Below are 15,574 nucleotides of genomic sequence, written 5' to 3'. Positions count from 1 at the left end.
AGAGAGAGAGAGAGAGAAAGCTAAGTGTTACTGGGACAAGCGAAGCACTCCTCACCCAGAGAATTTCACCCGTTACCTTCCAGATGTCCTTTGTCACATTCTTGGTATCAATGAGGACAGGAAACAGGTTGTGGATGTTCAGCTTAAACTGATCGTAGCTTTCTGGAGGGAAAGACCCAGAGTCAGAAGTGAGTCTGTGGGTGAAAATGGGAAAGAAAGTTCTCCAACCTAGCGCGTCACCCGCTGGTTCATCGAGCAAACGAAACAGAATGGGAACTGAAAACGTCCTGATTCCTTAGCGCTGAGGACCCCTGACATCCGCCTGCCACCGCCATTCGTAACAGCGAGAGCTGGGCGCTTTCCCTCAGATTCGGGATTCCGTGATCGCAAACTCCGTTAACTAGCCTCGGAAAGTTCTAGCCGACGGAGAAAGGGAGAAACACGTGCTATCGGAAATGATATGAAAGCATCATTTGTGAATGACTGTTCAGAGAAAAGTCAAACTAAAAATCACTGTGAGAATAAAGAGCCTGATCATTTTTTTTTTTTTTTACTATTAATGGGTGTATTTATTAAATCATACCCACGTGGAAAAACGTTTATTGCAGAAATGAACCAAAAACACTCCTGCTGCCTTCTCACTACCCCACTTCCTGCTCCCCAGAGGCCCCTGCTCCCCCTTCCCTTGGTGTTCCCCCCCCCATCTCTCTAAACGGCACATTTGTGCGGATGGGTGGTTCTCCCAGCTGCGGGCGTTTGCTGCCCCTCCAGCGCGGAAGATGACAGCTGCCCCTCACCGCACCGCGGGCACTCACGCCGGCCCATGCGGGCTTCTCCGGCCATTTTCCCTCCACTCGGTCTGACGTCTGCTTCGTTTTTCACGAGTGCTTTGCTATTATTAATTTCACCCCTAGTTCTCCCCCGGTTCTCTCCATATGCTCATTTCTCGGGGGAAATCGCTGCTGGAACCTTCTCACCCCTTTGAATAGACCAGTGTTCTCTGTACCTCGGCTTCATTTAATCCCGAACAACTCTGCAGACGCGACAAGGGGGAAGAAGGACCCAAGCTTGGCTCCCGTACCCACCACGCTGCTGCCGGTCCCGCAACGGCATCGGCCGGAGAAGAGCCTGCCGCGGCCACAGCCCGGGGCCACACAGCCATCGAAAGCACGTGTGTGAGTTCATGACACGCGTAAATGCTTTTGGTTAAGTTAAAAAAAAAAAAAAAAAAAAAGCCTAACAGAGAATCAAATACGCAGTGCGATCGGAGAGGTTCCGGAACTCACAAGGGAGGAAAGGCAACGTGTCAGGATGAGGGCAGAGATCGCGGGGGGCTCGTGTTACGTGATGAGACCGAACAACTCCCGTGACGAGGGGAGCAGTGCCGATTCAGGTGTAGTCTGCCCTCCCTGGAGAAACTCCCTGGTCTTCCACTCGGGGAGCACAGGGAACGGCACAGACCCGCCTGACCCCCCCGGAAGCCGCAGCCCCGGGAAGGATGTGCACATGGGCCGACCTCAGGAGCATGGCGCTGGGCCGATGCCCTTGCCAGATGTGGCCTACCTGGGAGGGGTCTGAAGAATTTCTCGTGGAGATGCAGCAGGTCCATCATCATGTTGTGTCCCACCAAGGGCTACTTGGAGGAAATCAACAGGGGAGAAATTAAATTTTAAAAATAAAAAGACGCCACCGATTAATAATCTCTCTTGCAAAGGATATAGCTTTAGAACCCACTGCGATCCTGACCACACGGTAATTCCATCTTCGACCTCATTCCGCCCCCATGAAAAGTAGCCCAAGTGCTTAAATTCCAGAAAAGAAGAGAAGCAGTGAGTAGGAGGCACTTGAGGCCAGGTCTCCACTGGGAATCTAAACTGTGAAGCAGACACATACAAGTCCCCAAATAGTTTTAGGTCAATTAGTGTTAAAATGCCTACGTGCCTGAAAGGAACAAATAGTATTTCATGTGGGCAGCCTGTCCTCAGTTTACTCTATTATGACCTGACAAATGTAAGGTTAGGTCCATAAAGCCAGTTAGCAACAAGAAGGAATCACTTATCTCGACGAATCTTATTGTTGGTGAACCCATCAGTTCTACAGCCCGAAATACAAAAGACTGCTAAAGACTAAGAAAAGATGTTTTTCCTACCTTCTGGGCTTTCACCAGCATCTGGAAAAACACAGAAAAACCCCTCGCGGAGAGAAGAATTTTCTCCTTCCAACAGCTCTCTCGATCACAAGAGGTGTTCTCAAGATACCAGCGATGTTGTTTACTCACTTTCTTCACTATCACCTGAAATGAGAAGTAGAGACAAGGTCCCTGAATCCTGGGACTGAGGCTAAAGTGGTTCTTCATGCAAGAGGGGAGAGGAGGAGGGGGCAATGGGAGAGAGAGTGACCTTTCACCGAGGTCAGACCTGGCCCAATGAGAGAGGAACGACGGAGTCACCGAGGTGCCCCACGCCGGGTGGGCACTCACCCCTTGGTCCCTCAGCACTGTCCAGATGTCAGGGAGGGCCTGCCTCAGCACCAGCTGGACCTCGAAGGCCTGGAAGCCTGCGGCAAGGAAACACAAGGCTGCCACGGAGCCACCGCAGACCCTGGACCGGAAGTCCACCTTCCCCTCGAGAGGAGCCCGAGACAACCGAGGGGAACAGAAGCCGAGAGACGGGTGGATCAAATGGAAAGCAGCTCTCGGGCGTGCCTAAGCCCACGAGCCTATGTCACAGGGATGGGACCGTCCGTCACGGCCTGATCTAGCGGGGCGATCTCCAAGTCTACCTCACGGCCACTCTTAAATCGAGAACCCCAGAGTCTTTTCGTGCGTGGGTTATAGCTATTGATATCCACCATGTTAGAAATTGACACTGTAGATTAAATTCAAAATTGTAAAGTTTTCTTTTAAAATAATAAACCCATTCTGCTTCGGTCCCGGATTTCGTCCCATCATGCATTGGTTATTCGGAAGACACTGGTTTGCCTAGTTTTGCAGATCTTCCAATGTGTACACGTTTCACTATACAACACCATCAAAGGACACTTGGAAATACGGCCACTGACATCACCAGAAAGGGCCCTGTACTGAGAAGCTGTCAAGCGTATGGTGACAGACTTAAGTTTTCCAAAATTCTAGTTCTTGACTGAAAGCTCCTATTTTGTTACTAGCAAATATTGCGAGTTATTCTCCTTGAAGCATCAGGCTTTTTTCATTCGAGAAAATGACTGAAAATACCCAAGTCAAAATAACCAGTTAGTTCCTTTAAGTAAAAATATTCCATGGGGAAAAAAAGCAGCCGATTCAGCTCTTGACTCGCCCGAGGGCCTGTCCTCACGGCGGCCACCGCGCTTCAGCAGGCAGCAGCGTTTTAGGCACACTTATTGTTTGACACCCATTTGTCGCATAAAATAATTTAAAAAATGAACAAAGGTTGAGATTTAATGAAATTAACAATTATTACGCCTTCGCCAAGGAGGTTCTCAAGTAGAACTGGATTTTTTTAAGTGAGAGTAAGTGGCAACAAAGAACACAATGGCCACCCATAGGGTTTGACGCGCCGCCTTGCTCCCTGCCGAGGCGTCGACAGGCCCACCTAGACTACAAATGGCATGGTGACCACGGTGAGTGACAGCCCGCGTGATAGTGGAGTGATGTTTCGACAAGTTTTGACCTCGTGGATCCCTTGGAAAGGGTCTCAGAGACTGGGCCCGAGAACCAGTGCTCAAGGTCATGTTCACTGTGGTTCCACAGTGAAGGAAAAATTTGGGGGTTCACAAAAGTAAACAACAGTACCTAGGGCACTCAGGCCTAGGACAAGAGAATGGCTCGGAAGGAAACTTCACTTCCTCAGCCTTAAAATTCAGAATAGGTCAGAAAGCCTTCGACTTCTGAATTGAGGTCAGGGTTTCATCTCACAAGGACCACACGTTTGCCCGGGGAGGCAAGGGGTAGGTCCCCCTGACGCCTGGTGTGTGACCGAGACCAGTTCCCACACTACCAGGTCGGGGGAGCAGGCTCCTGCCTACCAGCGATACCGGGGAGAGTCATCCAGTCGCCTTCCTCCGCCAGGTCCAGCCACCGTGTCACCTCGTTAATCACCACCTTGATCTGGTCTTTATCCAGAGAACTGAAAACGGGCACATGAAAGCGGACATGCTGTGGGAAACTGGCAGAATCCTAACACGATTTAGCACTGTCTCCGGTTTTAACACTGCGATCTTGGCAAGGAAACGGATCCCCAAAAGACCAGTTATTTTCCAAGTCTCGTTCTGCAGTAGGAAGCCAAGCGCTTGGCCTAACCCTCTCCCGTATGTTCACAGGAGAACGTTCCATCCCTTTCTGCTTCGGTAGGACGTGGGGCGGAAAAGGTACTGGGGGCTAGCCAACACTACGCCTCACTATCGGGCCTGACTTCCTCATACCGCTTTCAGAGGTGGAAAAGCACCATCTGCTGAAATAAGGAAGCAACAGGCATTTGGGTAAGTACATCTTCTCCTGTGTTAGAAATATAAGAACACGATGTTATTTTGAGAGACGGAAGGACTTTTCTCCAACATTTGAAAACAACAGAAGGTTAAAAATTCAAATTGTTTTTCCCCTAGGGAAAAAAAAACTATATTTTTATGTGGAAACCACAAATGAGGATTTAAAAAAAAAAAAAAAAAAACCTCCAACGTTACATAAGATAATGACATGGACCAGTTAATTAATCATAATATTCCAGAGTTAAAAACTGTCTAATTTAACCCCCTTCCTGAAAAAGGCAAAGAATGCCCCAAAATATAAACAACTTGTTCAAAAACACACAGCTGACAGACAGCAGGGCCTGCCTGGGACCGAGTGGCCTTCTACTCCCCAACGCTGCCACTCGCATCACTCCCAGCCTTACGGGAAGGCAGGCTTTCAAGTACAACTGGCACTGGGATCAAAGAGAAAGGGCAGAAAATCTGCCCTCGGGGAATACAGCAGAAGCAAGCACCTGAGGTGACATGTCTCAGCTGGAACGTGTGACTGACATGGTCAAAGTTACCTGTGATTTACCCCTGAAAAAATCCCTCAGATCACACTGAAGGCCAACACGACATCTCACGGTAAGTCGGAGGAAACCATTTCCCCCGCTGGCGCTGGGGCGGAGCTCGGGCTTCTCCGAGTACCAGATTGAGAGAGTCAGTTCTTTTCCTTCTTCCCCTTCGTTTTTAAACACGGAAATCATACTCAATGCGGAGAGAGGTTTCTCCGCTGAGCATGTGGAGCTGTTACGTTCGGCTGAGCACATGCCACAGAAGCCGCCCCAGCTAAAGGTGACGGTGTGAGGTCACCACGCTCTGGGGGGAACGTGCCTACCCACGGAAAACGCAGAAGAACCCCGGCAACCCAGAAACCCACAGGGCCCCGGAGCAATGAGCTTTACCTGCGAACCTTCCAGTTCCCAGTTAGGATGTTCTGTTTAATTTTCTTCTCCTGTTCTTCATTCATGTATGGGATCCCGTTTTTAAGAAACTGAAGACAGGAAAAGAACGAGGCGTCAGGTCGTGTCGTCCTCTCTGCCGGGGAGCAGAGTGAAAAGAGCCCTTCCTGGCTGGGTTGTGTGTGGACATCCAAGGGGAAGGAAAACAGCTCGGGAGCCAGTCGGACGAGCTAAACCTTTAAACCTTCCCACTCCCCTCCTCCAGCGCCATACCTTGTTATAGTCGAAGCCATACTGATTCAAGAACTGAACACTAGAAGCCTGGAAAGAGAATTCCGAATCCAGAATCCCAAACGTTGTAGGGAAGAGAAAGAAGTTACACGAATGGGCTACGTACCTATAAAAAAAATAAACACACACACACTGGAGAAAAAGCCAAAACCATTGTTAAAACTCTGGCTCAGAGAGCAAGCTTCCGAGGGGGTTTCTTCCTTTCACTTGAGAAGTATTTGAATGTCGGCTGTCTCCAGTACTGGGACTGGCCCTGGGGGCCAATGAAAAAAGGCAGAGATCCTGCCCTCGAAGGACAGACAGTCTCCTCCCGTCCTGAGCCCAGCTGGGCTGCCACCCCACCGCCTCCCCGTCGCTGCCTGGCCGCTACACCGCCCTCCGTGTGGCGCTGTTCACGGCTGTCCTGAAGGCCCACACGGGACACCAGGGAAGCGGGGCACAGAGTGCCCAAGGTGCAGGGCGGGGTGTCAGGAAAGGCCCCCAGGAAAGGTGCTGCTTTGAGACTGGATGGACGAGCTGGAGTCTGCAGGGGAGAGCGTGAGTGACGGGCCCAGAAGCGGGAGAGACTATGGAGCGCCCAGGGCCAAAGTGGTTCTGAGCCGGAAGCAGAATTTCGGGGGGAGCAGGTGGAGAAGATAAAGGGGCAAGAGCCACGTGCTTTGCAAAAGGTCTTTGTACGTACTTGTTTGACTCTCCTTCAATACTGGAAAACACAGACAATCCTAGGAGAATGAGAGGTGATGAGTACCGAAGCAGAGCTGCCGGAAGTTAACTACTAAAAGAAAACATTCTGAATGGTACTTTGCATCCAAAGCTACTGGGTGGGCTTCAGAAGATGATAACCTCTTGGGGGAGGGGAAGGGGAGGAGCAGGGACAGATTTGAAACATGAGAACTGTCCAACTGTAATTCACACTGAAATTACGAAAATATAATCGTGGCTGGTTCTTCAAACGCAGAAGTAAAATTAAACTGACATTTTTATAGTTTTAAAACTCAACAGAAGAAACACCAAAAACCATGCAGATGTATACATTCAATGGCCTTAAAATGTCTGCATTATTAAAAAAGACCATGCACAAAGTGAAAGACTTCCGAGGAGGGGGAGAAGAGAAACGTACCTAAGTGCTGTTTTTCACACTCTTGAAAGAGGTCTTACAATCGAGAAGAACCACCGCAACAGAAATAACGAAGAGCACGTACAGAGAGCAAAACACACTTCCAGGTGTTCACCGCCATTCATAGAAAAAGCAAGGGATAGTGACACCTGGCTCACGCCCGCTTTTATAAAGTCTTCCTGGGACGCGGCCGCGCTCATTCGTTTACGTACTACCTATGGCCGGTTTCCCACCAACGATGGCAGGGTTGAGTGGTGGTAACAGATCATGTGGCCTACAAAACCTAAAATATTTACTGTCCAGCCCTTCTCAGGAAAAGTGTGTTGACCCTGTATTAAAAATGTAAATAACAATTAGATCGTTTTTCCTCTACAAGGTGGGCAAAAAAAATTCAGACTGATAATAGCCAGTGTGAGGGAAGGAAAGAGGCATAGTCAGTGCTGTAGCGAGAGTCACTGTGAACTGGGAATGGCTGGTACGCAGAGTTTGGCAACGCCCAGCAATACTTAAACGCACATTCTCTAACTCTGCAATGCCACAGCTAGAAGTGGACGTGCACTTCTCCCAAACACACACCCACGAAACTACAATAATGTATAAAAGACAGTCAATGCAACCTTGTTTTATTACACACCAATGGTAACCAAAGCACGTATCATGATAAGACCAAGCCAACAGATGCATTCACAGTTTGGAATACTATACAATAGTTAAAAGTGAACGAAAGGTCTCTATGTGCTGATATAAAGATCTCTAAACTCCATTAGTGAAATAAACAAGATGCAGATCAAAACGTGTGTGGTATGATCTTTTTTATATAAGTTTTCTCTAAACAAAAATCATACGTGCCCATTTTTCCTTGAAAGACGGTAGAGGTTCCTTAATATTGCTTTCATTAGGCATGGAAATTATGCTGCTCGATTAAGTTCCCGCTTGTTCCAAAGGATTAGTTCCCACAAGCACAACACAGACAAAAACCTAACAAGTTCGCAAAATGATAGCCAGGTTCTTCGAAATGTGTCAAAGCGGTTTGACCAGCAGGAAACACAAAAACAATAAAAATCTCTCTCAATAACTCATGACAAACAGCTGAAGGTGAAACTCACCAATCTGACAGATTGTGAACTGCTGAACGCTCTGACGAGTCTTCAGATACCACTCCGATGGCAAGTCAAAAAGACTGTGAAAAAACAGGCATCTCATGGCACAGGCAAGGAGACAGCACCGAGGTGCCCAGAACCTCTCAAACATTTTTGTCACGACTGGAGGACAGTATCAGCATTTAGCAGACAGAGGCCAGGTCCCCAGGCTCCCACACAAAATGTCCTGCCCACCCAGTGCCAACGGAAGGCCTGCTGAGAAGCACTGCTGGCTGACCAGGATGTCAGTCACCCAGAGGGGCACAGGTGAGCGCCTCTACCTCAGCTCTTCAGCAGCTTTAGCATTACCTGATCTGCTCGGGGTGGGACAGGTTAGAACGAAGGCCCGTGAACTCTATGTCCAGACCTGTGGGGGAGGCAAAAAAAAAGACAAGAGTCCCCAGGCGCTGACCATTGCCACTGCTCTTCCTGCTGGAAATGCTGCAGGTGGCAAACGTACTCTGCTCACCTTCTTGGTGCTCAAGAGGCCAGGTGAAATCAAGAAGGGAAAACGGAGGGAGCCAAAGCAAGGACAAGCCTGGCCACCCCTGTCTGCAGGCTCAGCTCCACCTGCTCACAGCAGGGCCAAGGGGATAAATGCTGCTTAAATGTCCCACTGCCCAGGCCGAGAAGGGATCTCCCGGTCCTTCAGGACGGCCCTCTTTGAGCGTCCCGCGGCCTGGCGACTGTCCTGGCTGGGCCTCACCTCTCTGCCCTGTCCCACCCGTGCCACACCCACCGCAGGCTCGCAGGGACAGGGGTCTCCTCCTGCGACAAGGCCCGGAATCCCGGAGCCTTACCCACGAAGTCCGCGCCCAGGACGAGCTCCTGCAGCAGAGGGAGGCTCTGCTCGAACTCGTCGGCGCCCACGTCCATGGCCACGCAGCTCGTCCGAGGGCGCCCAGTGCGGCCATGCGCAGCCACGCGCTTCCGCCGCGCCGCTGGCCTTAAAGGGCTCGCGCAGTAAAACCGGCCGCCCCCGCGCCGCCACCAGTTCCGGGAGCCCCCAGATTGGGCCTGAGCTGCTGGCCACGCACCACCTGCCCAACAGGTGTTTGCTTTTACACCTTGCCCACTAGGGCGAAGGGTTGGTTAGACTCCGCCTTTAAGATCAAAGCCCGTTTTACCTTGCTCCGCAGCAATTTCTTTGCAGTCCAAGGTGAGCGTGTGGTTTACACAGACCTAGAGTGTTAAGGGGAGAGTAAGGCCTGGAAAAGGGTGAAACCAGACCATCGACAGCACCTGAAGCAATTGCAGTTAAGTACCTACGGCAGGTACGACGGGGGAGGGGCAGAGGGGCCACTTCGTGTGTTTCCTAAATCAGCACTTTCTCCCCAAGTTCACCGTCCTCACCGGTATTGGTCGGTCCCTATTCCCTCCCCCACACTCCATCTTTTTCTCACTTTATTGGGCATCATAGCTGTCCTTAATACCTTGTAGCAAAGCCTCAAAGATCGCATCTGAAGGAATCCTTGGTGCAGAGACCATCTAGAATAGTATTCCTTGCAGGAAAAAAAATCCCTGCCTACAGCATCTTACAGGTAGGTGATCCTGGTTTCGCCATTGAATTTCCAAACTCACTAGTCCAGTCCATCATCTAATTCCCCCTTTGAATTCTAGACTTGTTTCAACAGCCTTCTAGACTAGAACCGTGGTCTTCAAAGTGAGATGCTCCAATCTTTAAGAGGGAAGAAAATATTACAACTACTTTGTCTCCACTCGGGTATTTATTGATCAAAGGGGCCTACTGGGCCATTGCATTCTGAATCACTCATACATTTTAAAAATGTTGGTGCATACGTGAATACTCAGATTGAGAGTAAACATTGAATACTCAGATTGAGAGTAAAGTTATTTTGCTCCTATATAAATATATAATTGGGCACACATTTAATACTTGGAGGTAAAATGCTCTAGAAGCCACCTTAACTGTTTACAGGTTCTTCCTCTTCATGTCTTTAATAGCCAGAAACAGTTAATACCTTACTTTGATTTAATCAACTGTTTTAAGAGAACTGAAATGATTCCCATTTACCCCAGCTTCAGTTTTAATTTAGAATGCACTTCAAGCTTCAACTCCTAACAAATTTTCACTTCATAGCAATTTGGCATACACTAATCCTGTCCCTTTCAACCTCTTTTGTTCCTCCTCGCATTCCTTTTTCAAATCTGGTTCTACCTGTTAGGATCCAGACCCCCAAATGAGGTCAGAATTTGTCCCTTTTACCGACATATTACTAAGACTGTTTATAAGAAGTTGAAATTTCTTATTTTTTAAAAAACACCTCCTCACCCAGAGCAGCAACACCTACCATTACTGAGATCACTATGAGCTAGACATAACACGTGCTTTGCATAAACCTATGTGTACTCTTGCCACAGTGAGCTCAAAGGTGAAGAGATTTAGTATAACCAGAAATTAAGAGTTTGTAAAATGCCTTTATTCTTTAACTTAAAACATTTGTCCTTTAAAAGTTAATTACAACTTGTGACAGCTTTTCTCAGATACTCCTCGCAAATCCGAGAGAGGGAAAGAATGTAGCCCTTGATTAAAAAAAAAAAAAAACCCACAAACACACGCACGAGGGGAGGTGGGGTGGTTTTAACTATTAACAACATCGCAGCTAGATTATTGCATGAAACTTCCAGGCGGTCTGTTCTTCCACGCGCTCTCTTCTGATGTAACAGCTGGCAGCTTTATATTCACACGCTCCAAAGAATGCTATTTCATTCATAGATTCTCCGAGGCTCCTGAAGCACCACACCGCCTTCTGTCATGGCATTCCGTAGTCGTTGCATCTAGTTTGAAAGATCAGAAAAAAATGAGGTTAAGTCAGCACCACAAGATGACAATAAAGAGTTCACTTAACAAGAGAAAGAAATAAATGATTTGCTTTTTGCTAACTTCCCAGCCTACACCGGTTTTCCAGAAAGTAATCCTAATAATGACATAGATAAGAAAGTACAGAATATAGACACGGCAAGGATTAATAGTGGCATTTTAAAGCACTATACAGAGAAGATGTCAACACATAATAGGAAAGTGGAGTAGTCGCCATTGTGGAATCAGTCACCGTGGGTTTGACACCTCTCCCAAACTGACTCTGGACAAGTGGCCTCCAGTTACTTACATACAGAACAGGGAACACTATTCCTGACCCTTGGCTGCTTTGAGGATGAAATTAGGTAATGCACCTCGGGATACTGACCTCAATCTGACAGATGAAAAAACCTTGATAAATGGAACTATTATTATGATGTAAGTATGTAATATCAAGAATTAACGCGAAACTTGTTAAAGTACATGAAAACAAATATACCGAGTCTGAGGCTGCCTCCCACGGAGTTGGTTGGTAGACCATGAAGTTGATTCCTGCTTCTAAGCATCGTCCTGCCAGCACCCGTCCTATACTCTCACAAGCCACCACGTTTCTGGTACTGTACAGGTACTTTTTAATAGCCCATTCACGAGTGGATGCCGAAACCACAACCTGTCCATTCCGATGCTCAACGACTGCTTCTATATGATGCTGAGTCCTTATAACGCGCAACCTAAATGAGGTGAGGAGAATAAAATCATAAAAGAATCCTAAAGGCAAGTGCCCTTAGGTGAATAAATATGCCTAAATATTTTGTTCATTTACTTCAACATACTTAACTTGGATTTTACCGGGGAAAGGTATTTTTCCTCTACCTTTATGAGGGAGTCCTCAAAAATAAACTAAACACTCTCAGTTAACCTCAAATATCCAAGAGAAATTTGGTATTTCTGAGAGCAGAGATTTATTTATACAGCACCTACTTCAAAAAAGGATTTGAGGAGGCAGAGCTAAGTTGCTGACCCTACACTAGGTAAATATATACTTACTCTATACTTTTAATTTGCTAGCTAACACCAAAACAAATGTAAGATGGATCGAGGACTTAAATGTAAAAACAGAAATCATAAGAGTACTAAAAGATATGGGAGAAATTTTTTATAATCTCTAAGGTAAGCCTGTTTAAATGACGTGAAACCATGTCATATGGCTTTTGAAAAAGATTGACAAACTTTTCCACATGATAGAAAACAAAAACAGTAAAAAGAAGTCAAAATGCAAGCAATGAAACAAAAAAATATTTTAAACTCATGTATTGTTCAAAGCGGTTATTTTCATGTCAAAAGCTCCCTATAAATCAGTAAGAAAATGACCAATACCTTAATAGCAAAGAGTATAAAAAACCATTTACAGAAAAGGAAAATATAAATGACTTTTAAGCCCATAAAAATGACCAATATCATTGCTAAAATGCATGGACAAAACGAGTCATTGCAACAATATTTGAAATCATAGAAAATAATCATCAATAGGGTGCCAGTTACCTAAAACATCCATGCAACGGTATTCTATACAGTTACTAAAAAGAATGAAGCGGTACTTTACGATGATGATGCTAACGTTTATTGAGCACTTACTGTACCAGGAACTATTATAATTGTTTACAGGTACAGTTCATGTCTCAAAATAACCCCATTATTATTTCCTTTTTTTTTTCAGCCTGCAGAAACGGACATAGTAATGTTAACTAACTTTAGCAATATTACAACTAATGGTAAATAATGGAATGGAATTTAAGTTCAGGAGTCTGCCTGAAGAGCCAATGTTTTGACCCAATGCAAAGGATTTCCAAGATGTATTTGTGTGTGTATGTGTATGTTTTAGGGGAGAGGTGCAGTGTATATGGTGTGCTAAGATTTATAATTTAAAAACTACAAGTTTATACTTATATGTATAGACTATCTCTAGGATATACAAAAAACTATTCTTTTGGATTTTATAACACATCTACACATTATACATTTAAAAATCAGGCTTATGTTAAAAAAAAAAAACCACTGAAATTACAGACTACACTAAGATTCTCAGTGTGAAAAATACACTAGATTTAGAAACATGGGTTCTACTCCTGGTTTGGGGGTAGCCTGATTTTGAGGGGTCAACAAACTTTTTCTGTAAAAGGTCAGATAATAAATATTTTAGGCTTTGTAGGCCATATAGTCTCTATCACAACTGCTTAATTTAAATTATAGTAGTACTAGAACAGCCAGGTGAGAATAAGTGCTGGCTATGTTCCAACAAAACTTTCTTTGTGAATAATGAAATCTGAATTTGATATAATTTTCACAAGTCACAAAATATTATTTGGATTTTTTTCAACATTTAAAAAAATCATAAAAATGTTTAGCTAGTAAGCCAGCTTTGGCCCATGGGCCATAGTCTGCTGTTCCTTGTCTTAAACCATTTGTTCAACAAAGAGATAGGACTCATCTCTAAGGTCACTTCCTACTATTATATGCCAAAATTCTATACTGTTGATACTGCCAATAGGGTAGATGGGGCAAAAAATGGGAAAATAAACTTTAATTATTTAAATGATCCAAATATCGACAGTAATTGGCTGGGTGGTTCAAAAGAATTTTAGACTTAAGATCCAATTATTTCAAAATGGAACTGCTTATTCCCTTTGACTCCTTCCTGTACACACTTAAGTAAAAATGCATCATAGCAACTGTAACACTTCATTATCCCTATCCCAATCTCTCCCTCCGAAACTGTTAAGACTTTTGCTGATAGGGATGACAGCTACTTTATCTTTGCATTTCCTGCATCTAGCACAATGCCTCTGAGGTGACATAGGCCTAATGTTTATCGAATGACAAAATGGACAAAAGAATTCATTGCAGCAATGAATATGACACAGTGATGATTTCTAACTTGCTCTTATAACTTTATACAATTTTTAAAAAATATTCTATTTTTGACAAATCCTTACCAAGTAGATAAGCTGCTGCACAGTGGTAATAATTAGTGCCCTGGGTCTGAGGTCAGACGAAACATGTTGGAATCTTACCTCTGGAGCTTACTAAAGTTGTCTCCCTAAGCCTCAATTCCCCTGCTCCTGTAAAATGGGGGAAATGATCGTACCTGCTTAATAAAATAGTTTTAAGGATTAAATGCATGTAAAGCAACTAGCACAGTTCCTGGCAAACAAGGTGTTCAATAAATAACCATCTTCATAATAGACTCCTAACGGGTCTTCAGCTTCTACCCTTGCTCCTTAAAAATGTGTTCTCCCTAAACAAACCAAAATTATCTCTAATTCAAGCTCAAAATTTAAATCGTTTCATGGTTTCTCACTGCAGTGAAAATAAAGCCTAAAGTGCTTACTTTGATTTACAAAGTTAATAATCCATATTCTACCGACTTCTCCATTTTCATCTTATACTATTCATGCTTTGCCTGCTGAGATCCAGGCCTTTTAGTTTCTCAAAGGCACCAAACTCATATCCACCTTGTTTCCTCTGCTGGCAGTGCTCTTCTTGGCCGGCTGTTTGGCTTTTTACTGTCTTTTAGAAGGGCCTCAGAGTGGCACCCAGTCCCTCATTCAACCATCATCTTCTTTAAATTTTCTCGGTGACACCTACTTACAGTGTTTGTTTCCGACCTCCTCCTTTCCTTTAACCCCCTCACATTTTAGCTTCCTGAGAGTAAAGTCCCCAATAGTATCTAGCAAGCTCGTTGATGAATTGATGAAAACAATTTGGAGGGCACCGTGCACTGCTCTGTTGTTAGTCAAAAACTTAATTACCTGTGCCAGAACTCACGGGAGGGCCACACTGTCCCCCAACCCCGCTCTTTCCTGGCTAGAGCTAAGAGCTCCAGGTTCCGCGGGTTCCGGTTGATGAACTCTGGGGCAATTGCTTCGTTTTCCAGAGGGTCCACTTCGGGCTTCACCTCTGGCTTGGAACTGGTTGAGAACACTGCTACCCCACACCCTAAGAATGGAAACAACCAGATGGATCTTTAAAAATGACAAATATGGACAGAACAGGACTATCCCTATCCACTCCCCCATTCTTCGCAATCTGGAAGGGGGACAAAAGGTATGTTTGGTCACAGGGTCCGGTTATCACAGGTCTCAATCCTTAATTTTCTACGACTGTCATGTCAATGCTGGTAGTTCGTTTACTCTTCGATGGAGTAAGTTGAATATAAAAACTTGAACATGCATGATTGTGCAGGCCGCGAGGGTTAATCTATAGCTTAGTGGGAAGATTACCGGGGTTCCTGCAAATCGACAACAACTCCCGACACCGCGACCGAAGCGCCATCGCTGAGGGAGATCACGGGCAAAGCCTCGGCCTCCTTTTCTCACCAGCGACCTAGCAGCACGCCGGCGGCGCCCATATTAATTCAGGGTAGAGCCTTACGATCGCATAGGGCGTCGGCGCCTCGACCCGGAACTAAAAAGCGCCCTGCCACTGAGTGGCCGAGAGGGCAACCTGTTATCCCCGCATCTCCAATCACCACTTACGTTGGGCGCACGCAGACACCACAGCCGACCAACCAACTCGCAGTAGCGCAGTTAGGGGCGGGCCCGACCCTTAGGTTGGGCGACGCTTTGTGCCAGGTTCCCGCCTCAGGCATCTTCACGTTACCTCGGGTCGCAGAGCTTAGACCCACCCCTGTCGGAGCCACACACACACACGCCAGTTGGGCACTGGGGAGACAGCGCCCCGCAGGTCATGGAAAAGCTTGCCCCGCCCCATCGAGGTCAGGTCCCCAAGATTACACTCGGGA

General features: G+C 46.0%; 2 protein-coding genes across 3 annotated transcripts in view; both read right to left on the bottom strand.

The window, feature by feature from the left end:
- The window catches only part of PNLDC1 (PARN like, ribonuclease domain containing 1), a 15,240-nt gene extending 6,412 nt beyond the window's left edge, over positions 1-8,828 (bottom strand). Inside the window, exons 1-11 of the mRNA XM_011380364.2 lie at positions 8,753-8,828; positions 8,262-8,319; positions 7,920-7,993; positions 6,379-6,418; positions 5,679-5,802; positions 5,409-5,497; positions 4,024-4,124; positions 2,480-2,556; positions 2,150-2,293; positions 1,564-1,633; positions 77-162 (exon numbers count right to left, since the gene is read on the bottom strand). Of these exons, the coding sequence (XP_011378666.1) occupies positions 77-162; positions 1,564-1,633; positions 2,150-2,293; positions 2,480-2,556; positions 4,024-4,124; positions 5,409-5,497; positions 5,679-5,802; positions 6,379-6,418; positions 7,920-7,993; positions 8,262-8,319; positions 8,753-8,828 (939 nt within the window). The remainder of the gene's footprint in view (positions 1-76; positions 163-1,563; positions 1,634-2,149; positions 2,294-2,479; positions 2,557-4,023; positions 4,125-5,408; positions 5,498-5,678; positions 5,803-6,378; positions 6,419-7,919; positions 7,994-8,261; positions 8,320-8,752) is intronic.
- A 1,543-nt stretch (positions 8,829-10,371) lies between these two features.
- On the bottom strand, positions 10,372-15,246 carry MRPL18 (mitochondrial ribosomal protein L18). Of its 2 annotated transcripts, none has more exons than XM_023523448.1 (4): positions 15,054-15,245; positions 14,583-14,769; positions 11,273-11,504; positions 10,372-10,751 (listed from the first exon to the last, which is right to left on the bottom strand). In XM_023523448.1, exons 1-4 carry the CDS (start codon positions 15,103-15,105, stop codon positions 10,680-10,682), a joined length of 543 nt encoding a protein of 180 aa, XP_023379216.1. In that variant the 5' UTR covers positions 15,106-15,245; the 3' UTR covers positions 10,372-10,679. The 2 variants fall into 2 exon arrangements, with proteins under 2 accessions (XP_023379216.1, XP_023379217.1); XM_023523449.1 differs by having other exon boundaries at positions 10,684-10,751; positions 11,422-11,504; positions 15,054-15,246.
- Between the last annotated feature and the right edge of the window lie 328 nt (positions 15,247-15,574).

This window comes from Pteropus vampyrus, unplaced genomic scaffold (assembly GCF_000151845.1).
Source record: "Pteropus vampyrus isolate Shadow unplaced genomic scaffold, Pvam_2.0 Scaffold392, whole genome shotgun sequence".
In the NCBI taxonomy this organism is placed as follows: domain Eukaryota; kingdom Metazoa; phylum Chordata; class Mammalia; order Chiroptera; family Pteropodidae; genus Pteropus; species Pteropus vampyrus.
This window is presented reverse-complemented; position numbering and strand designations above follow the sequence as displayed.

Bases quoted from the DNA above. Each gene is read 5' to 3' on its own strand.
- MRPL18 (XM_023523448.1), bottom strand. From the start codon at position 15,105: ATGGCGCTTCGGTCGCGGTGTCGGGAGTTGTTGTCGATTTGCAGGAAC. The intron at 11,505-14,582 runs GTAATTAAGTTT...CACCTCATTTAG, and splicing joins TCCCGTGAGTTCTGGCACAG to GTTGCGCGTTATAAGGACTC. The intron at 10,752-11,272 runs GTATATTTGTTT...CTTTCAAACTAG, and splicing joins GGGAGGCAGCCTCAGACTCG to ATGCAACGACTACGGAATGC.